The sequence below is a fragment of the Lepidothrix coronata genome, unplaced genomic scaffold (assembly GCF_001604755.1).
Source record: "Lepidothrix coronata isolate B3197 unplaced genomic scaffold, Lepidothrix_coronata-1.0 Scaffold145, whole genome shotgun sequence".
Classification (NCBI taxonomy): domain Eukaryota; kingdom Metazoa; phylum Chordata; class Aves; order Passeriformes; family Pipridae; genus Lepidothrix; species Lepidothrix coronata.
Window position 1 is genome coordinate 2,349,619 of NW_016690325.1, and position 23,530 is coordinate 2,373,148.

General features: G+C 37.8%; 1 protein-coding gene across 1 annotated transcript in view; it reads right to left on the minus strand.

The window, feature by feature from the left end:
* The window catches only part of LOC108503743 (protein Dok-7-like), a gene marked incomplete at its 5' end in the record, with an annotated part of 41,194 nt that overhangs the window by 7,564 nt on the left and 10,100 nt on the right, over positions 1-23,530 (minus strand). The window contains one exon of the mRNA XM_017828011.1: positions 5,349-5,391. Coding sequence (XP_017683500.1) covers positions 5,349-5,391 — 43 coding nt within the window. The remainder of the gene's footprint in view (positions 1-5,348; positions 5,392-23,530) is intronic.

Genomic DNA, 23,530 nt, shown 5'->3' on the forward strand with positions numbered 1-23,530 from the left:
ACTTCAGAAGGGGTGGAATCACTCAAAATTAGAAATGTTTTCAAGCACACTGTTCAAATATTGCTCCTCCAAGATGCCTGTTTAGCGTGTCCAAGAGAATCACAGAGTGTCCTACTACCTCTAGCTATTATTCATCTTCTCACACTATAAGGCCATTCCAGCCCAGCTTTCTATCCTTAAAAATGCAAAAGTGTTAAACTAGAATTCTTACCATTTTCCTGTGCCAGGAAACTTGGTGTCTGCTTTTTTGAAAAGTATCCCCTCAAAGCTGCTTTACATACTTTACATACTAAAGCTCAGGATCTACACTGGTCAAGAATGGAGTTCACATAATGTGTTTCTTTAATGGAAAAAAAATCTGAAATGATCACTATATTTGCAAATAAGGTTCCTCACCTTTGTGTTCTAGACGACTGAGATATGTAATTTCCCCAGATTTCAGAGCCAGAGAAGGCATGGGAAAGCAAATCAGGAACACAGAATAGACAGGACTAGAGGGTCACTGTGGCATGAACTTACCACCTTCTGTTACCCCCAAAAGAGGGAACAGGAACCTACTGGATCTGCTCAACGCAGAGGATGAAGCAGCAGCATTTGGCTCATTCACTAATATATGGTTTTCACCACAGTGACTTTTTCCTTTCCCCTCCTGGGGAAAGGCCCCTAGTAATTCAGACAATCATTAAAGTCGAGGTTTATCTTGTAAATGCAATATGTATTTTAATCAGCTTTTTCAGAGCATCTGTATTTCTTCCGCTACATTTTGAGTGCACTTGCAGAATAAAGCACAACCAAGAAAGAGCATGTCACATTATGACAGGGTTTTATTGATCGGTTTCTCATTATAATGATGCTCTTCTATTACAGTGTTTAGCCCTATAAGGTATGACATTACATATTTATGGTGGCCACTGCTCAGCACAGTCCTTTACTGGCTCAATAAAAATATCGGAGTGCATTTGGTCTTCCTACATCTGAAGAGCTGACAACGTCTTCTGAAAAAAATTGTGAATTATAAATTATTTTCAACCTAAACAACAATAACCACCATAGTATGGCCCAGTTTCTCCTTTCTCATTGCTCTCAATTAACTCCTTGAAAACTTACTCCTAAGCTTGGAATAGAAGTATCAGGCTGCATAGGTTTGCAATAAAAAATTTTAAAAATGCACAAAAGAAAGCTTATTTTTCCATCATAAAAGATAAGCTGTTAGACAGCTGACGTCATTTCAGCACCTATCACCTGTTATATACTTAATTTTACTCTTTCTTTTTGTCTTCATGCCTTGAGTCCCTATCTACCTAAGAACAATTTAATAGACATACAATGTTCATAATCAGAATTCAGTTGACATTTCAGCTGAATTCCAATCCACAGCATTGTTTTATGTTTATTCCTTAATTCATCCTCTCAGAACATTTCCTATCAAGCATTGTGTAGGTTTGGTATTACAAGCAAAGTGGCTGTCAGAGAGCAAGAGTGTCTGTTGCAATGCTGATGAATTTGCTCCTGTGGAAAACAAAAAAAAAAAACTGAAAAGAAGAGAGATAATTTATGAGTCACAAAACAATAGCAAAGTGACTGCTTCCGTGGGAGGATATTTGTTAACTTATTTGCCCATTGAACTGTTGACTTTTGCAAAGCCAGAGCCTGTGACACAGAAGTACAGGGAGATCAGACCTCCCACTACAGACGTTTAATTGGAGTGTTGAAATACTCTGGGTTGGGCCTGGCTCCTGGGAATGACCAGGCAACCAGTTTCCCTGTGGGAATTGGGAAGGGACAAAAGTTTCTGATATACAGTGCATAGAGCTGGCACGAAATGGCTTCTCCAGGGATTGCAGAGTGTCCCTAAGCACTTCTGCAAGCCACTCCACTTCTCAACTTAGCTTCTCTAAATAGGAGTCTTGGGATTCAGACTGCTCAGTTCACATGGAGCGGGTTGGCAATTAAGGACAGAAATAGTGGCATTTCCCTCAGGACAGAATTGGTGGCATTTCCCTTCCACACAAAACAGCCTCATGGTTTAAACATCATTCATAAAACAGGATTGTTTTGACATAGTTCTACTCAACTGAGAAAACACAATCATTTTGAAGGAGAATATTCTAAGTAAGAGCTGGAGGTTCCTTAGCTAAGCTGTTGCAATGGAATAGAACAGAGAACAAGATTTAAATAAGAGGCCTAAACCACAATGAGAAACAGCACAGCTGCTAGGAAATACATTCTTAATGTAAGAATAGCAAAGGACTTTGGATGATTTAAGGTGCATTAAGGAGTCTCATTGCAGAACATGCTAAACATCTGTCAGACATACACACAGAAGTACATCCAAACCTCCGGGCAGAGGTTCTAGTTACACAACAGCTTCAGCCCTGTTTTTCCTACAATACTTTGATTTATAGTACCAGAAAGATAATGAAGATACTGACAAGCTCTTCATGCCACCATTTGGGGAAGCAATGTGCTTTCGTTTCACCTCTCAGCACTGAACGTGCATCTCATTCATGATCCCTTAATTCAAAACATACAAGCAGTTCCTGAGCAAAAGACCTATACACATATCTCTGAAATTGCAATCAGAAGATCAAACTACAGAATTTCTTAAGCAGACATAAGAATTTCTGTAAAGGTCCCATGGTACACAAAGTGTACCAAACTGAGGTGCCTCCAGAACTCAGCAGTCTCAGAAATCAGGAAATCTGAATCACATTTTTGAACCTCTATCCTGTCATAGTATTTTAAGGTCCATTATAACTATAAAGGCAGCCTATTATACTTAAGAGCACACATTCTCACATCATACAACTCCAAAGAATCCCTTACCTCGATCTAGTACAAAGCTACAATAACAATAGGAATATTTTCCTCCTACAAACACAAGTAATCTAATTCAGTCTCTCTTTCTAATCAATATTTTTATTATTTATAACAAAGCCAACCAAATTATTTAAACCAGAACTAAATGATTCACACCTTGTTTTTTTCCATCTAGGAATACAATTCAGAATTGTTGCAGCATTTATGAACACTTTTCAGCTTGCCATTAGAATTAAACACATTTCTCTACAGTTGCTGAGGCTGTTGCTCAGCATATGTAACTAAAACTAGAAAGAGAATATCATCACCCACATTCACTACCAATAAACTGAAAAATATTTAAACAACTGATCCTGACTCTTTAACTCCATGTCCTGCTACAGAACTGAAATACTCAAGACCAAAAATATTGCATAGAATATGTGGGCACCTATAGCACAGGGAGGAATGAGTTTGCATTCTACAGTTACTTGAATAAAAATACTACACAGTCCTCTCTGTGATAAAAAAGAAACATGTTTGTGACTAAGTCAACGGCTGCACTAGCAAAACATATAACTGTGCATTGGGTTATTGTACAATCATTCATGGTAGTAGAGGTATCTTGCCATGTATAAGATACACACTCAAATTAGTGTGCCCTTATGTTATCCTCAACAATGGATAATAGCCTCTCATAATAGAGAACCATAGAAAAGTTCTAATGATGTTTAGTCCAACAGAACTGTGTGAATGACTGCTCAGCACCCTGGCACCTTCAGTTAACAGCTTAGATTTAAGAGTCAAAGACTACAGAACTATTTTGAAAGCTCTGCAATGCCAAGTTCAATTATACTTGAAATCTTCACACATATACAAGAAAAAACTTTAAATACCTAAGGACAAGAAAAATGCAATGAGACAGAGAAAGCTTCAGTTTCTTTTGTTTTTTTCTGAAACATAGTGAAGTGTTGAAGAATAAAGTTGTACTTGTATTAGAACATTTGAGAGATGGAACCTCACAAAGATAGCTAAAAACTTCAGTCACTGGCTTTAGATGCTGCATTTGCCTTAAGCATTTATACTTATTCCAATAAGTGTTCAATTCTTTTCTCACACAATATTTTCCCAATGTATCAGGAAGGAAAACCCACCTACTTAAATGTCTTCAGTCTTGTACTTCTCTTTCTGTTGATACAAAAAGCTGCCCTGTATTTCTACAATTCCAATTTACTTAATGATAGGTTTTCTCAAAACAGCTAACTCTCTCATATGCGTGAATAGACTAAGTTTTTTTCAGCCATAATTGTTGCAACCATAATTAACTTGACACTGAAATTAATACAGAAATAATATTGTGCCCACCATATACTGGTTTCCCTGTATTTACACACACTTTAATCATAAGTGCTCTGGTTTCCTTGGGTTGATTAGAAGACTTGAAACCTGAGTACCAGAGGGAAAGATAAAATCCTACCTACACCTCTATAAATCAAGAGTAATTCCACTGACTCTAGTGGAATAACTAGAAACAAGATCTGCTAAATGCTTCTGGATTTTCTCCTGCTAAGATAGACAAAGGAACAGAGTTTCATATAACCTTTTCCAGAGACAGCTCCTGATCCTAGATATCTTACTGGATTTGTTCACACAAGTATCAATCAGCTACACTGCTTTACATATTTAACAAGGTTTTTTAAAGTAATAAACCCAAGTACAAAGAGCTGTTGTTCTGTCTATCGGAAGCAGGAAACCTATGAAATTTGATGGATCTGATGAATTATCTGGCAAGGAATATATTAAGGAATGTAAAGGTATTTAAGATATTAACCAAATTCTTTTCCCAGATCTCTTCAAAGACTAAGATGGAGATGTTACACAAAACCAAATGCTTATGAAATGTTATCTTTGGTGTAAAATGATAATTCAAAGGTGCCAGACCAGTTTGGCTACATTAGACAGGGAACTCAGATGACCAACACATCTTACTGATAGGAAGGTCTACAACACAAAGATGGTCAGTGTGTTACCTTTGCCTAAATAATTTTTCCAGACCCAGATACTCAGTGTCCTCTTGTTAGTGATTTTTTTGGTCAATTAGTAGTTCCAATGACATGAGAGAAGTATCTCCATGTCGCCTCTGGTAACATTCCTGTTGTTTTGTGTTATTTAGAAAACTGGCTATACACATATAAATAAAATTTCCCTTTGGTGTTAATATAGCCTAAAAAGAACACTTTCTTGGTGTTCTTCAAGTATGTAAGTAGAAAAAGCACTAAACAGCTTCATATAGAAACTGACAACCTTGAACCTCTTTAGATTAAAAAAAGGAAGGAAAAAACAAATATATTAATCCTTGCAACCAAAGTTACTACAGATTATAATGTATTTCATAATTGCCAGTCATGAATTGCAGCAGCAAAATCAACCACAAACAGTATATCTCGCAATATAATCTTTAGTTCTGTTTCCATAAATCTGTTTTTCTTATCACAATTTGAGATTTAAACATTATCCTTTAACAAACCAAATAACTAAATGACTCCTACCTGATGTAGCTGGTAAGACTCCAGACTGTAATACTGCTGTTCCCTAAAGAAAACAGAAAATTTTAGAATGAAAAATCTTTAAAAGATATAGAAACTTGACAAAATATAGGAAGAATGGCAGAGAAATCACTTCACCATCATTAAAGCTTAACAAGTGGTATAAAATCCAGAACAGATGCAAAGGTGCTCAGACATAAAGATGTTCAAAACACGTATAAGTTGAAAAACCTTAAAAAAGGTTTTGGGGTATTCTTGTGTACATGTCTTACACACCTTAGAAAAGGCTAAAGAACTTGGCTTTAGATGCTTTGCAACTGTAGCAGGAACGATGAAGCAAAAAAATGTAATATTGAGACAAAGAGGATATCAAGCTGGAGTAACAGGATTAACAGACGTAAATTAAGGCCAGGCCTATATTTGTTTAAAATGATAGGTGCTGCGAGCAGACAGAAGCGTCATGTGCTCCTGACTCAGCCCCAAAAAAACAGCACAGAGCGTTCCTCACCTAAATATGCAGACTTGTGACCTGTGATATCTCTTCATTTCCTATGCTTTCCTACAAAGTGGTGCCTTTTCCGACACACATAGGACTTTACATAGACATCACATACATCTTCTCCCCATATAGGCACTGTGTTGACTTCCCACACACAAAATAGATTATTTACTTATTATCCACCTAGAAGTTCAAGTCATACTAATTCCTGCACAATATTTTCTTAAGGAAAACACATTAAGATCTAAAGCTTATTACATGTCACCATCACAAAATACTGTCAGAGCCAGCAAACAGATCCAACTTCAGTTAAAGTTCAGTGGAAAGGCTTTCTTTGATTTTGATGCACCTTGCAATGAACCAGAAAAATATTAGAAAATATTAACCTGATACTGTTTCACCTAATAAAATGAACATTAAAAGAGTTTACTTGAACCAATTGGGGTGGGTTTTGAACCCTGCAACACACAACATACAAGATGTTTCTGCCTGATCCTATTGCAAACATGGAACATACAGTTTCAATATTTACTTGAGCTTTTACGCTAGCTATATATTTTAATACATAAAACACTGAATTTGAGCACCTATTTGGAGTAAAAGTAGAAGGGAGGGGAGGAAATCAGAAATATGGTCAAGATTCTATTTTTGAAAGAGAAAAAGCATCCCATAGCATTTCAGAAAATATCAGATCATACTTGACAAAGAAAGATGCAAAAAGACAAACAGAAGTTTGATGTGTGAAATGACATCAGATGTGGGACACTGTTAAAGTATCATTGAAATTACAGGAAACATATGAAAGACAACAAATAACTACAAGAATCAGCTGTGATTACGTGAGATAATAACAAAAATAAAACCAGTGTTTTGTTATTAAGTGATTTTTTTCAGTCTATAAGATTGTTGTCCTCATTTCCATTTCAGTACATTGTATTCTATTATTTCTGCAACTCTGAGGCCTCCTGCTGCAATCCTCTATAAGGCAGAGACTTCACTAAACAACAGTGGTAACCGACGTAACTTGGCAGAAAAAACAGTAGAGAGACTTAAAAGCTACCTTTTATAATTCTACAAAACACTACTTTTGCCTGTAAGAGAAACTCTTAAAGTTATTATGGCATCATTTACAAATGTAAGTGCATGGTTTTCAAATGCAGAGTATAATACATATCTCAACCTACCACAGGATTACATCAAAGAAGAAAAGGGTTAAGTGACCTCATTCAAATAATATGCTTTTGTTATGCCTGCTATGATACTCAGACAATAACTAACAATGTGATTACCTAAATCCTGCATATCTCATAATATTACACATAAATATAAGTTAAATGTCTTTCCAACATATAATCTTTCATGTGTGACCCAAGAGCTGAGTGCTGAAGTATGTGATGCATGGTTGTTAGTTCAAACCACCTCACCACTACAACACCCACAGTAAATGGATATGTACCACTTGCATATCACACATCATGAACTACGTGTCCAGGGCTATTTTAACCCTGGTAGTGATCTGGCTCCCGTCAGATGACATTCATTTTTTATGTTCTGCTTCCAAATGTCTTGGGCAGGGTTCAATGACAGATGTTAGGAGAACCCACTAGTTTGATGCTGGGTCATTATTCATAGATTAGCTCAATTGCTCTAAAGAGCTAAATAGAACCTAAGCCTTGGTATTTATTTCTGTGTGTACAAATAACCATCATAATACATAATCCTTTTTACAATCAAAATGGGACTGTTTTCCCCCTCTGTATATATTTGTCATATCTTTGCCTTTCTCTCATCTTTTTTTCTTTTATAGTTTCATTTTATTTCATTCAGACTTTTACTGACTTTAAATTTCATTAAATATATGATTTATCACACCATTTTCCATTTAAAGGAAAAATAGCAGATAAAAATACTGTTCCATATGTAGAACAGCACGCCTACCTTTCTCTGTATAACATTTTATGGACTACATACCCAATTCTGCTCTGCTGATGATTATGGAAGTTTTTGGGCACGAGATCCACCCAAAAAGTCTGGATCATCCAGTATAAGCTCCACAGTAAGGAGTAAAGATACTGTACTGCATGGTTTCTTGGTTTTAGAAGAATTTTTGCCAGATTCATAGTGACAAAAGGCATCACAACTGCTTTATAAGCTCAACTCCCTGGTGTAAAAAGGAGCCTGAAGCTTGTAAGTTAGATGGGTAGAAACAAAAAAAGGAAAATATTGTTTTAAGATTATTGCCTCCCATTACTGAGTCTAAGGGTAGGAACTGATGGACAGCTGTTCCATATACAGCAGGTATTTTCATGGAAGCAAAATACTTTTGTTTCCTATTTTGCCTCCTAAAAAGGAGGAAACTATACTTCCAAGTAGACCAGCTTCTGTAGCTTTTAATGCCAAGCAGGCCTCCATCATCACTGGCAAGAGGAATGAAATGCCATTCGCCTGATAACTGTGTCAGCATTTCAGACACACCTCATCAGTCACAGCTTATGTAATTCCCTTTGTGTATCTTTAGAAATAAAGCTTTTCTTTCAGCTCATCTAAGTTTGGCAGCTTTGTACAGCTCCATTATTCTGCACCTACTGACAGTTAGAGTTCTCAGCACAGAAACACAGGAACCTGTCGTAGCAGGTCCAGACGAAGGACACAAAAATAACAGGGTTAGAGAAATTCTCCTATTTGGAAAGCCTGAGAGAGTTGAGGCTGTTTGGCCTTGAGGAGAGAAGGCTCCAGGGAGACTTTGCAGCAGCCCTTCCATACTTACAGGGGATTATAAGAAAGATCGGGACAGACTTTTTAGCAGAGCCTGTTGCAACTGGACAAGGGGTAATGGTTTTAAACTAAAAGAGGGTAGATTTAGACTGAACACAAGGAAGAAATTTTTTACTATGAGGGTGGTGAAAAACTGGCACAGGCTGCCCAGAGAGGTGGTGGACGCCCCATCCCTGGAAACATTTAAGGTCAGACTGGATGGGGTTCTGAGCAATCTGACCTAGTGGAAAGTGTCCCTACTCACTGCAGAGGGGTAAACTAGATGACCTTTAAAGGTTCCTTCCAGCACAAAATATTCTATGCTTTTTAGGTGTCAGTTGCCTTAGTCTAAGCATAAGTACGAAGTTTTGCCCCAGTTTGAACAAGAAAGGCTTAACATAAACTAAAGGCTCCCAGATTCTTCTTGTTATTAAAGAGGACTCAGTACTTGACAGTAGGAAAAGCAAATATTTGCATTCTGAGATTTTCATTCTGCACATACCAAAAATGCACTCACAAACAGAGGCTCAATTGCTACATTAGTCAAATGCTTAATTTTCACAGAGGAGATGATCTAGATTTTTTTTTCTTTCCCATCCTTTATTTTAAAGCTATTATGCAGTATCAAGGCCATGCAAAATATCCAGTTTTTCAAGAGGAAACCATCAGAATCATGACTCAAAGTCCCTGAGTCCCTGAAAATCAAAAACTGTGAAGCAGAATTCTCTAACAATGAACACTCTCCTACCTGCTGTATATAGCTGGTAGTACTTCATGACAACTCCCTGGCTGCTTATCATAGTTGGTGTGTAAAGGGAAGCAGCAGATTAGTTACATTATATAATTTATGACAAAGTTGAACTGTCAGCAACTTCACAAAGGAGCAAAGGACTCAATGAGAAATCCTGAATGAAGATTTTGAAATCAGCGTCACAAGGAAAAGTTTAAAGTGCTTTTAGGAAACGGAAAAGAAACAGTATTGATCATGTCAAAATTTTTGCAAAGCTTAGATATTTCAGTAAAAAGAAACCAGTCCTTAATAAAACTGACGCTTAAAGTACTTTCCTCATGAGGATTAAAGACTATGATTTATTCTTTTTTTCACCAGAATCACCAGAAAAGTTTAAAGCTTGAATGCTTAGGCTACAACAAGAAAAAAATAATTAAAAAAATTCAAGGAAAGGTCAATAAATACAGACAAGTGGGCCAACCTCTAAAGGTCATCTGTGTTGATGGGCAGTTTCACCATGCCCAGCAGTTGATCGGATTCTGAACAAAAGATAACCAAATTATTAAACTCTATGATCCTTCATAACAACTCCAAATGAAACAGAAACTCCTGCCTATGGCATGCTTCAGGTGCAGGGGTCCAATTTCAGCCACAAATTCTTGATCACTCAGCTTCATCTGTTGCAAGCCAACTGTTGGCCTACAGAAAGATTGCTGAAGTGAGTTCAGAAACACCTCTGTTTGCTCAGCCCAAGCATCAGCTATTTTATGAGGCATGAAGACGGCAACTTCAGTGGTACTGGCAAGCCGTGGCCTGTGCCACATTAAAACACACCCCTTAAAACCTGTGGAATAATCACAGCTCTGCTAAACTACAAGTTACAGGTCTTGTTTAAACAACAGGATGTGAGAAAAAAACACAAATATTGTTTAGTTTTGTGTACCCATCTTCTCTCCTGTTTTTTACAGAGGCCTCTTCAGTCGTGATTTTGATACGCTTCTGTTGAGAGGGGCCTCCTGCTTCCTGCTCTGGGCTTCCCACCTGCCTGCAGCCACCAGCCCTTTGTCACACAACCCAGAATACAGCCATTGGCATCAGAATAAGATCACTAGCTCCGAAAATGACACAACTTGCCTCTAGTGTACTCTGAAGCTGTCCAGTCACGGGAGAGAAGGAAAAGCTGGGCTAAGTCCTCTGACACAACCAACAAAAGCCAGTACCTGGATCCAGCTGCCAGCTAATAGCAACAGCCAGAAATTCAGGTGGTCGAGTCTCGACTGCAATACTGAAAGGTCAAATTTCAAGTTCTGCTACTGATAATATATGAGCACATGGGGAAGCTGACATAGCAACAAGGGGCGTGATTTGCTGTTGTCTTTGGCTTTTCATAACCAGACATAGAATTACTACACACTGGACAGTCACACTAGGAGTGTGCTGAACAACTGGACTGCAATGCAATTACATGGTCACATACCATTTTTTCCGTGGGACATCTGTCTCATTCACTACACAAGAGAGACACATGTGTGGGTACAATCAAGATGGCATGAGCAACTGTAAATCTGTCAGTTCCTTAACAGTGAGGGGCTTAACTTTTCAACCTAAATAACATCCTTTTAACATCACATACATATCTCATTATGTACAGAAGTATTCACACAGAATTCTAAAGGAAGCAACTATGCAATACCATCCAAAGCATATAAAAAACCCGGTGTAAACACATCAGTGGTGTTTGTGTCTGTTTCCAGGCACTACTGCAAGCCAAGCTTGTATACTTTCTAGACAAAAAAAACAAGTCAAGAGCATATACAGCTAGCCCAAAGCAATATGCATTCTAAGTACACATCAAAGTCTGAAGGCACACAACACCAAGGTATGTATTTGATAAACACAGCCAAAACTGGTGGAGGAATTAGAAGACAGGTACTGAAAACAATGCTTCTCAAAAAATAGAAACACCATATGCAAATGTCATAGAATATATTCATCAAATTTGACAACAGGGGAACAGCATCTCCTGATTTCAGAGCACAGAATCCTGAACAACTACACCTGTGAATTGATGCTAGATACATAATAAAATGTATTAACATCAGCCTTCACTACCTCATTTTTCACCAGGTATATCTTATAGCAATCATTCCACCATTCAGGACATGAAAGATTCCTTACACAACCGCCATTAAACCAAATCATCAAATACTCTCAGTTCAGAAATGATAACTGCTTTTTCTCCAACTATGAGGTCTAAGAACCAAGGCAAACACCCCCGACATAACTGAAAGTTCAGCATGTCCTATATTCTTAGGGCCAAAAGAAAGACAACAAATTCTTCCAGGTAATAAGAATCAGCTACACTGTTCCCCCTAACTCCTCAGTTGAGCTGTCCTAATTTACAGTAGCAGATGATGTTCTGCAACTTTATGAAAAGGAACAATTTTAATTTAATCATTAAGACACCCAGCAGATTTTCTGATTCAAAATAGTGTTGGCAACTTTTTAGAGATGTTTTTATAGTAATGTTACATTCCCTTTACCGCTTCTCAGAGCCTTGTTCAGCTCCTCTCCTGTCAGTTAAACCACCTCTCCTAAGGCACAAACAGAAACTCCTGCTGCAGTGCTTATGCAAAAGAGTTCAAACACATTTTCCCAGACAGTTGAAGGTTCAGCAGTGCACCCACAGCATTGCTTTAGCCATTCATACTTTCACAGGTGAACACGAGTGCTGTTATTCAGCTTGCAGCTGAATCATAGTACATACAGTAGTTTTAGCCATGCAAAAAAAACAGATGTGTTTCTCTTTTAGAAGTTGTAAGGCCTTTAATTCAGTTCTGATAACTGGAAGAAAAAAAACCCTTTCCTATTTATGACCTTTTTTTAATAGAGACTGGCACTTTTAAAATCTTATCAAGTACAGTGGAAAAAAAGTAACATACACAAAGAGGCTTCAATTCTTTGTATTCTGGTTTATGCTTCATATATCCCAAATTCCAACAGGGGGTAGCATTACCCTACTGCAAGAACATTTGATATTTAGAATACACTGTTTCCCCACATTTGCTAGTCTGAGCTTCTTTGTACAATAGATCTGTTCATTCCCACTCCTTCTGCACCAAGTGAAAACCACTCAAGGCAGAGACTCCAGCAAAACTACTGTAATACTGAAAATTAGGCTCAGATGGGCTGAAACTGGTATGAAAAACAGCAGATCTGACTACTGTGCAAACAAGTGGTGTGCAGTTCTCGGCTCATTCTTCTTGCTCAGCATGTAACACAAACAGGAGAGGCAAGGTGCACACAGATGGGACGCAAGACCTCACATGATCCTTTTGCTTTGTATTTGAAAGTTCACAAAGACTAACTGTGCCATCACTGAACATCTCAGTGCTGCAGAGATACCTGCAAAAACTTGACCAATGGGAAGTTTTGTTCTATATTTTCTTAGAACAGAACATCCCAATAGAAACAAGAGTTCCGAGTCAGAGCATCAGCCCGTTTCAAGATTTTCAAAAGTCAACACAAAAGTACTATTTAGCAGGAAGCTTGGAGAGACTGAAAATAAATGAAAAGGACAATAATTAACATAGAGATATATCTATGCAAGTACTCACAAAGGGATTCAGATGGCCTTGCTCTTTTGGTTTAGAAAGGAGCAATTTACGGAAAATTTACACCAGCAGAGACATTCAAGACAAAAGGTCTGATAATCCACTCATTTGCTGACATTGAGACATTCCTTTTCTGATAAGGAAAAAGGATGAGCTTCAACCAACACTGTATACTTTTAAATTAAAAGATAGCTCTTATGCCACTGTGTTGAGATTACCCTAACTTATCACACCTCTTCTTGTAAAAAGAAGTTCCCAATTCACAGAAAATTAATTCCACTAACTATACAAAAGTGCGTGAAGTATCCCCTTTACTCAAGTTTTCTACTTACAACAAGATTTAAAATGGAAGTCAGTTATTCATGAAGAAAAGGGATTCTTTGCAAATAGAGAGTTCAACTACAGCTCTACAGCTAAAGTGACAGTAGATAGAGAAGGGCTCAAACAAAAATATTTCAAAAGCTGGCAAAGTGAAATCTCAGATCTTAGAGACAAATTAAACCTGCTTCTGTGGGTTCTTAGAGATGGAGAAAGTTTATGTTAAGTTGTAATTACCCTTTTGAAACATTCACCTGGGGACTGCCCTAAGAAAAGTCTTTTCCTTCTTCTACTTCTCCCAGAGAGTGTTGTTCAACAGTGTGAACTTAGCTTCTGCTTGCACTAAAAATATACTTGTGCCTATTTTGTAGCCGATGGAGTCACGCCAATTTACATTAGACTAGTTACTTGATTCCTTCCTTCCAGCCCATTCCACATAAAGACACAAAGAAAAGAATCCTTGTTATAACCTGTGCATCCTGTTCCACAGAGAGAGAGCTAGAGTGGGCTTAATTATGGGCCTATGAAGAATAAAAACGAAACCCTTGCAATATGATCTTCACATTCATCTTCCTTCTTTTTCACCCTCACATTTAGAGCTATGGTTAGTCAACTTCTTCCAGAAAAAAAAGTTATTAACAAGATAATCAGTGATCATCAGTAGAAAGAAATGGATGGAACTAGAAGGACAAATAAGGGAGAGAAAGCTTAAAATAGTAAAATTAAGACAAGTGTTTTTCTTTATCCCCAGCCCATCACTGAAATTATGGTTTGTCAAAAGTAATGAAACTATAATTAAACTGCACAGCTTCAAAGGATACAGATACTTAGCTATGCATGGGGGCTGCTCACAGGCTTCTTCTATATCAGAGAGCACTGCTATAAATTATTAGGTACAATTATTTCTGTAGGGTTTTTTTCCAAATCTTTCTATAGTAGTTATCTCCATAGCACGTGTGTTCTGCTTGACTTTGTGCCTCGAGGAATGAGATGAATTGGCAAACTTCATCTGGAAATGTTTTCCTCGTGCTACAGGGGATTCAAGTATACAGTTACTAGCCCTGATATAGCCCACTTAGCACTTCTCTGCCCTTGTAATAAACCAGATCTGGGAAAGGTTTATATTTCCTTAATATTTTCCAGGCTCAAATTTCTTGTACATTCAAAATTGCTACCAATCAGCATTGAATTAGCAGAAGATTCCACAGAATCCAGACTACTACAGAGGATGTGGCTAGGGGAGAGAGAACACAGCCGGAGTTCATGTCCCACTGATTCCCAGCTGTTGAAACAGTCATTTTAGTTGACTGACAGCTGGTTGCTGCACTTTATCCTGTGCATAGCCCGATACCCTCATGTGACAAGACTTAGGAGCACAAAGTCAGCTTTAAAGCCCCTTTGCTATCTACCCTTTTGACTTGTGCTGGATTGAACTGTTTCAGAGAAAGTCTCAAGGTCTGCTTTATTTCATCTACCCTGTTTTGGGAAAAGAAACATGGAAATACATAAAAGATAACACCAAGGAAGACATACAAGCAGAGCTTGCATGTAATAAAGGCACTTTACTGTAGCCCAGAAGCCCATATGTAAGACTCTGGTATTCACTCACCCCATCCTGGCTTTCATTTATCCTATGGATCACAGTCACTTGTTTTGATCTTAACATCTCCATCCCACCCAAGGAAGCTCAGTTTAACTTCTACACACACAATTAAGACAGAAATTTTGTGTCATTAGAGACATATCGATGTATCAAACTTCACTGGAGCTGAACCAGAGGGGATGGAAAAACAACAGTAGCTCCAGACAACATTTTTCCCCACACTTCCATCCTACATTCATGGGTTGAATTACTGCCTGAAGCAAGCTAGTTTTTCAAGACACAAAATGCTGTTACACTAGCAAGGATGGTCAGAATGCAAGGAAGTCCTTCCCTCTGCAATGTCATTAGGAATGGAACAGAAAAGTTTGTGTGCAACTGACAAACAGTGGGATAAAGAGCTTTATTTACACTGTAAAAAAGATTTGTTCAGTTGGTCAGGTGCAGTAACTTTGATGTCTCACTGAGCCACGCTAGTTCTGACCCAAAGTTCCTACATTTCAGACCTGAGTTTAAAAAAAAAAGGCACTGCATCAAAAAAATTTGCAAACTTAGATTTGATGCAATCCATAAGGATTTGATGCAAATTCAAAAGGATTTTAGAAAAAAAATAAATTAAGAACACATAATACAGTTATGGGGGTTTTTTCTCCCTCTGCTGTTACAACTTGGCTTGAAGTTCAGTCATATCCTCGAGCGCGTTCTTGATAACTTCTAAATACTAAAAAACTGCTCAGCCCTCAGGCTAATCACATTCTTAGAAAGAACTGATTTTCAACTGCCATGTCCTCAAGTCATAGACTTTCTGAATCCACTGAGTGTAAAGGCTCCTGCATTAATAACTTCTTTCCAGTAACTGCAGCTCTTGAAAGACACCATTATTCAAGCTCAGTTTCTCACACAAAAAATTTCTCTTGAAATTAGCAATAGGTTTGCCATCTTTTAAAAACAAAACTTGTGGAGCAGCTGTTTCATCCTTGCAGGTTGATTTTCTCCTTTAGCTACTCTTATTAACGATTTACTTTTCTGTACACAGTTCACTTGAAAGGCAAACAAGAACTTTCTGTCTCTCTCACTGCGGCCTGGAAAACATTGTATTTAATCTAATCTCTAGCACTTGGATAGAATTATTGTCCACATCCAAACTTCTGTAGAAACACCATCCCATCAGTCCTGACAATAGCCTTGGGAAGCAAACAGGATCCAGATACAGATATTATGCAGTTTGGTAGACTAAGGTAAGCTGGTCAGAGCCACAACAATAAAATCCTAACACAAAATTCCTAGATCAGTCCAAATCTCAAGCTTCTTACCACTCTTTATGTAAAGTGAGACAGGACCCAAAACACCACTTTGCCTTCACAAATTCCTGCCAGGAGTCTGCCACAGACAACCAGCTCTACAGCACAGTCGGCAGGTTTGTCAGATGCATCTGACAAAACTAAGCCAGGCAGAACACCAGATTTCAGTATAGATTCCTTCTGTATTTCCTGAGGTCCAGAGCAATCAACTCCTCTCTTTCACTAGGGGACAAGGTTTGAAGTCTGCTTCTGTTAGCTATCACAGATCCAGACCAATTCTCTTACAAAGTGAACACTTCAGTTACACTGATTTCAGTGGCCCCGCTTCTCAGTGTCAGACAAAAGGTGTTGAAATCTGCAACAAGTCTTCTGCTCAGTGGAACATTTTGGGCAGGACTGTACGGTTGCATGAGAAGTAAATTTGGCAGCCTTATCTTCTGTATGGACTTACAAAGAATTTGCTTTCTTTTCTCCCTCAGACAAGTTCCCTAGCATTTCAGCAGAAGCATTCAGAGTTATGCGTAGTAAAGCAACACGTAAAATCATGAAGCAACTTTAAAACAGCCCATCTTGAAAACTGGTAAGCATTTCTTATATCAGAATGGCTTACACATATTTACTAACTCCTTTGCCTAGGGGAGTATTCATTCAGTTCTGAACAAAAAAAATCCTTCAGTGATTCATTGCTCAAACTAGTTCATGAAGCAGGTTCAGTGGAGCAGGCAATAAACAATTTTCTATTCAGGAGATGTGTTGCCACATATTTTCATGCTAACAAATGCCAAAACTTCATTACCTATATGAAGATGTTGTTACCTATATGAAGTAAACTTTACTAACTAATATTGGGAAAAAATATTTGCTCTTTATGAGCAAAGTAATACAACTTAGTATAGAGTTGCAGAGTTATATGAGAAACAGTAAGGATTTTCCTACATCACAACCACTACACAACTGATAACTTCAGATTTAATCTGATTAAAAGTCGATATGGAATATTATCAGACATATTGAAAGTATTTCCATAAATATTTTGAAGTAATAAGTATATTGGGAATCTTGAATTACAAAAACTAATTCCATTCCTATGTCTTCTTATGAGTTGTGGACAAGTTTAAGCAGAGTTTGTGTAATTTTTTTGGAACACATTTCATCCTTCTAATTTGCATGCTTCCAGTTTTAAGTGGCTCTGTCAAAAAAGGCTGGTTGGAAAGGTCACACCCCTACTGAGCATCTATTTTCAGTCCTCTCATCTACTCACAGTGAGCTGCTGTCAGCCCTCCAGACATCCCATCCAAATGATTGCTATCCTACTGACACTCACCAATTCCTTCTGAGCCATGCAATTACTTTGATATCAGTGACTGTTAATCAAAACAAAATATTTTCTGCTTAGCCTTCTTTAATCCACAGTCTTAAAAATAGAATGTTAGTAGACATTACAAACATTGTAAATGTTTGTAAGTCAAGGAATTTAGGTTTTTTGAAAGTAAATCTGTTTATGATCTTGCAGAAGGAGATGAACGACATGGGACTCAAACTTGGGAATCTTAATCCAGGGCTGCCACTGGAGTTATTTGCTTCCCCTGAGTTCAGCTCCATGTAATCTATGCTTTCCTTATGTCTTTTTGTGTTTTCTTCCTCTGCAGGTGAAGTCTACTTTCTCTCCTTTTTAGCAAATAAAGACAGAAAGTGTTTGCTAGCACTTTGTAGGATTCTGTTGAATTTTTCCAGAAAGAAATAGATTTCTATTTAGAAGGAAAGAAAAAAAAATTTAAAAAAAAAAGGACAGAAAGAGAGAAAAAAAATTCCTTTTTCCCATTTTGGCCCCATTCCTAGTGATCAGAAGAGCCTCCTCTACAACTGGATCAAAACCAAAAATCTCAAAAACTCTGCATTCCAAAGGGTGTAATTTTTTCCAGCTTTTATTGTTAGATAAAGCATTCTCCTTCAAAGCATTTCTTTCTCTCTCTTCAGAAAAGTTACTGCTCTCAACAGAGGAAGAAGTAGCCATCAGTATTAGTAACAATAAAAGCTATTATCCAGCTTGATTGTATTTAGAGGAGGAAGAAAATTTTTCCATTTGATCATTCTGATGGGTATAGAAGGTCAATACTGTGGTTTATCAATATCTTCGTGGGTCTCTGACAGAAAAGCAAACCAGCAACACTTCTGTTTGGTACAGAAGAATTAATTCTGCTGAGCTACATTGTCTATATCCCCTCATGTACAAAAGATGCTCTCTTCTCTTGACATTATTATCTTTTCACTTACCAGGGCTTCCATGGCAGGCACTTCTTTTCCCATTACAGACCATTACAGGCTTTCTGTTCCCCATAGTGCCTGATCCCAAGAAGTGCCAAGAGCTTAATTCGTATTATTCTGAATTTAGATTAGAACCTTTATTCCTTGCACAAATGCTGAGAGGATTCTTTAATTATAGATGAAGAGTACCTTGAGTACAATTTTTAGCTAAGAGATAAGGCAGCTTCCTATAGGGCCAAAAGCAGACCTGCACAGTTCTGGTAGGGTTGGCATGTCTCGTGTTTTACTGTGACATCTCAAATTCAGAGTCTTGCCCATTAAAAGTGACCTTCTCTATGCAAACCTTTGGAAGAGTTAAGTCACATATGAGCCCTTACCAGCAACAGCAATATAAAAGGAAGCTGGATCTCTCCTTAACTACTTGCGAGTGAAGCCTGTGGCCAAGAAGCATTATAATATTCAATAAAATGACAGCGGTAAGCTGTGGAGAAAAAAAATCTTCCTTCCCTGTAAGCTGATGGTAAGCAATATCACAACACAGTGCATAAGCAGACCAGACAGCACCTTTATAAGAGGATTTGAGTCAACCCTACAAGATACTCGTGGTCCTGGCCAAAACTACAGAAAGGAAAACAAACCAAATCCAGCTCTAAGCCTGACAGTATCCCCACCTGTTTTATGCCCCTTTCCTCTGTGAGTTTCAACTAGAGAACATATTTTTGCTCCAGTCTCTGACCTGCAGTGCTCTGTGGTTTTGTCAGCACAGCCAGCTCCAGAAATTACTCCATTTCATTGTCAAGAGCAGCAAGGGTGACAGATTTCTTCTATTTCAGAAAGATGAAAGATGAAGAATAGGTGGGGTTTAAGATGCTTTTGAATCCATGAAAATTCAAAAAAATAACACTTAACAACACAAATTTTACTTTCAAAAAATTTCAGAGCCTTCAGAGCCTTTTACAATAACTATAGTGTAAGTAAAATGCCAGATTGCCAAATCATTGTCCAGTGCAGACACCTTATTTAGTGCTGACACATGTGATGGAAGATGTCACTGCAGGTTAATGTATCACAGTCAAGACTCAAAGAAAAACAACTGGAATTAAATCTTAAAGGAAGAGAGCACAAGAGCAAGTTTTCTAATTCATGCCAAAAGCCAGTAAGACTCAGAATCAAGGGTTATCAAAGTACACAAGAGCCTCACAAACACACCATCACTCGGGTCGATACTGACAACTAACTTCCTGATTCCTCTGAGATGCAAACTGTTCCTGTTATAGTTTTAATAGTACGTGTGTTCCCAACTGCCCAGAGCTCTCAGGTTAGAGCAGAAGTACAAGTAGCAACAATGCTGCAGAAGATGACAAATGCATCCTTCTCAGCTGAGAATTTAGACAGCCTTTAGCTTTTTTAAAGGTGAGAGGAAGCATAAAATGCTATAGCATCACACATCAATACTGTAAAAAAAAAAAATCCTTAAAAAGAGATGTAAAAGGTGTGCAATTACAAATAATCATTCCCACATTTTCAGAGAAAGCATGGCAATAAACACACTCCAAGATAAACACAAGGTGTTTGGTCTCATGAGGAAAGAGGTAATGACTCCAACTGAAAAAAAATAGCTACAATAAAGTTGTAGATAGATAAAAATATATTCTGATTTCTTTAGTATCTGCTTTAATACTACATTAGAGAAGGACATGACTAAAAGCCAAAAAAAGTTAAAATATTATCAGTTACACAGATGTGGCCACGTAGCCTTGAGGCTGCTATTTCTCAAATCTCGCTATACAAGGTAACACCTTAAAGGCCTTCTCTTTCACCACTTTCAAAAGCAGCATCTACCATGAAAGGAGACACACCAGCTGACTCCAGAGTTAAGAGGTTTGTATGGGATTTGGAATACCAAGGCTATATTCCCAACCCAGTTACAGGCTGCTCATGATCCTGGTAAAATCGGTCCAGGCAAGACCTCAAAAAAGACCTCAGTGGAGGGTGCTCTTTAAACTTCAAGCCCTTTCTCTACCTGAGGACACATCAGCCTTGCTTCTCTCTATTAGTCTTCCCCTGGTCTACAATGCACAAGGGACACACAGATATTTACAGCTGCTCTAGATCTGCACAGACTCTGCACTCACCCAAGGCTGCAGGTGATTAACATGCTCTGAGAGGGGGACATGGTGCTGCATGACTAAATACACAAGTAAAGAGCCTGCTCAAGGATATACTACAAACATGCATGTCTTTCTTTAGAGCTGTAATGCAAAATAAAGCAGTTTCTACAAGACAGACTAAAAGAGTTAAATATCCTATCACCTAATCAAAGCAACTCCCCGCTTACACCAAGATCCACATCCCCCCAGGGCCCAGTTCTCTGGATACCGTGTATGGAAGGGTTCTTAGCCCCTCTGCACTGTGGATCCTGCTGCCTGACAAAACTCCTAAACTGTTTTGTCCATCATAACCACAACATTTCCACCTTTCCACTTACTACAGATATGCTGGAAGATTCAAAGTTTGAGGCATACAGCTACTGTGGTAGCAGGAACCATACAAGTACTTCAGAGAGGATTTGAGTAGACCAGCTCTTAATTTGGGACCATTATCTCCCAGGAGGTTTTGGTATTTTAAAAAGATCAACTAAAGTAGGTGGCTGAATACCAATACAGATTGATGACAACAGCCACACACAAACTGACAAGTTCTTTTCCTCTCTATCATGGCAAGTTAACTACCAAAGCAGTAATCAAGACTATATTTCTACATAAATAAGAACTCCCACTGACATAAATATGAGTTTAGCATGGCCCAGACATACATAAATGTAATTCCTACAAATAGGCACATTTTGAGCTGTCAACAGTGATTTGAGTATTATGCTAAGTAGTATGAAGAGACAGCCATAAACATTCCATATTAATTCAACTTGCAAGGAGATGAAGGTCAGGGGACAAAAAACAAAGCAAAACTAAAGCCAATACTTGTCAGATGGAAAAGGACAAAACCAGTTGGAAAATAATTTTATTTTTCAGACTTCTAAGAAAATTTACAAACAATGGTGGTGTAAAAAAAAAACAAGACACCCTATAAAAAATGTTGACATTATGTCTTAAACTATAGCATCAAATGAAGTTACAGAGCAAAAAGCGTACAATGAAATTCATCAAATTAGTATTAGTTAAGTAGTTGAAAATGTAATAAGTCCAATAATAAATCTCTACAGCTTACTCAGAAATCCCATAACAATCCAACATTCTGAGCTTAAATTATACTTACAATACACAATGAATTCATCTCTGTAATCATCTACAGCACTGAAATCTACTAGGCAAAATTACATAGCAAAGGCACACCTTGTGAAGTTTGTAAAGGAGCATCTTGAGCACACTACAATTACGTACAATGGAAAGCAAAACACCCTGCATGCTTGCTTATTAACCTCCAATGTCTAATATGAAATACAATATAGAAATCATAGGAGCAATATTTAATGACTCTTTTCATGCTGGTTCTATTCGTCATGCAGAGTGAAACACAAAGGCTTCCTTGCCCTGTTTTCTGTTTGAGCCTTGGCGCTTTCCCAGGGTATGTTGTCCCTATGTTCCTCATCGTCCTTGTCATTAGTGGAGCAGGTGGTTGTTAACAAGTCAATCCCAATCATGAACACCACCATGCTCTCCACATATGCATGTCTTCATCCTGCAACCTGTCTCCAACTCTTCACATGCGGAACTCCAACGTGCACACACAGCATGCCCAAACCTAACCTCCATTTGCCAAAGTTTACATACAGAGCAGAAAACAAACAAATTATCCTTAACTACTGCTGTAGACTTTCCTCTATTCAGGTCACTTACTCACTTTACATAGCAGGCATTTAAAAACCATTAACACAATTTAATTAACAGCTTAACTTGAAATTGCAAAGGAACTCCAAACACTGGCACACTAAAGCTTTTTGAACATGAATATGAATGAATGTGAAAACCTGGCATCTTCATTAATCCATAAATCAACTTCTCCTGGCCCTAACTGCATCTTAAACATATCTAATTCAGAGCACAAGGAATAAGAATTATTTTTTAGTTACAGCATATGGATTTGTGCTTTCACTGTATTCATCATGAGAAAGGCCAAAGACAGTGTCCATTACATGCTGCTAAAATAACTTCTCCTGACAGTTCAGGAGAATGTATCAAAAGGTTATTTTTTCTTTCAAAAGTAAAAACAAACCCATGAACCAATCCATTTAATGAGACTTCTTTCCTGACTGCTTATAAATAGGTATTTAAAACAAAAAATAGCAGATGTGCACATCTCATGCTAAAACAAAAGTTAGTAAGATGGTTGCAGCAGTGTTTATCACTAAATTTGTTTAAATATTGACAATACCTGAAATTCTTGCCAACTTATATTATTAGGGCAGCTAGAAACACTGTGAAACCTGACAGCAGTTTGCAATAAAAGACGTGGGTACCTATCTTGTTGGGGTCAACAGGCAGTGAAAGAAGTAGCTACATAATTTAGCTTTTAATGGTTTTGAAGATATACAATGGAATATTCCCTTTCAGTTTCCCTCTTCCACAGATATCCAGGGTAAGATTTGATAAATTCATGTCTAAACCAACAATTCATGTCTAAACCAACAATTCAGATCACCCACAAACATTTAGACCATGCGAGCTAATTGTGCTTTATCTAATTCTTTCCTCGCTGCCCATAACAAAGACACCTTTGAGCTTTCTGATCCCAACCCAGAACCCTTCTAGAAATCAAGGCAGTCAATGATGCAAATGCATGAAGAAAGAGAGAATGAGAAGAAAATAATCCCTCAAATTTATAACCTTTTAATTTTTCTTTCATCACCTACAATACATTCAAGCCCTTTTCACAGCAGTGATTTATGTAATCTCACATGCTTAATTAAATGCACACACTTCAATGGCAGCATTTAATTCCTCAAGCAGAAGTCTCTTTTCCTGAATCCTTGCTTCGCACATTCTCTAATTTGAGCACTCTTACTAACCCTCACAGCCTTTCAACAGCTCACTAATACAAGCAGCTTTACCCAATTCTAGTTTAGCAAGCACATTCACAAAAAAAAGTC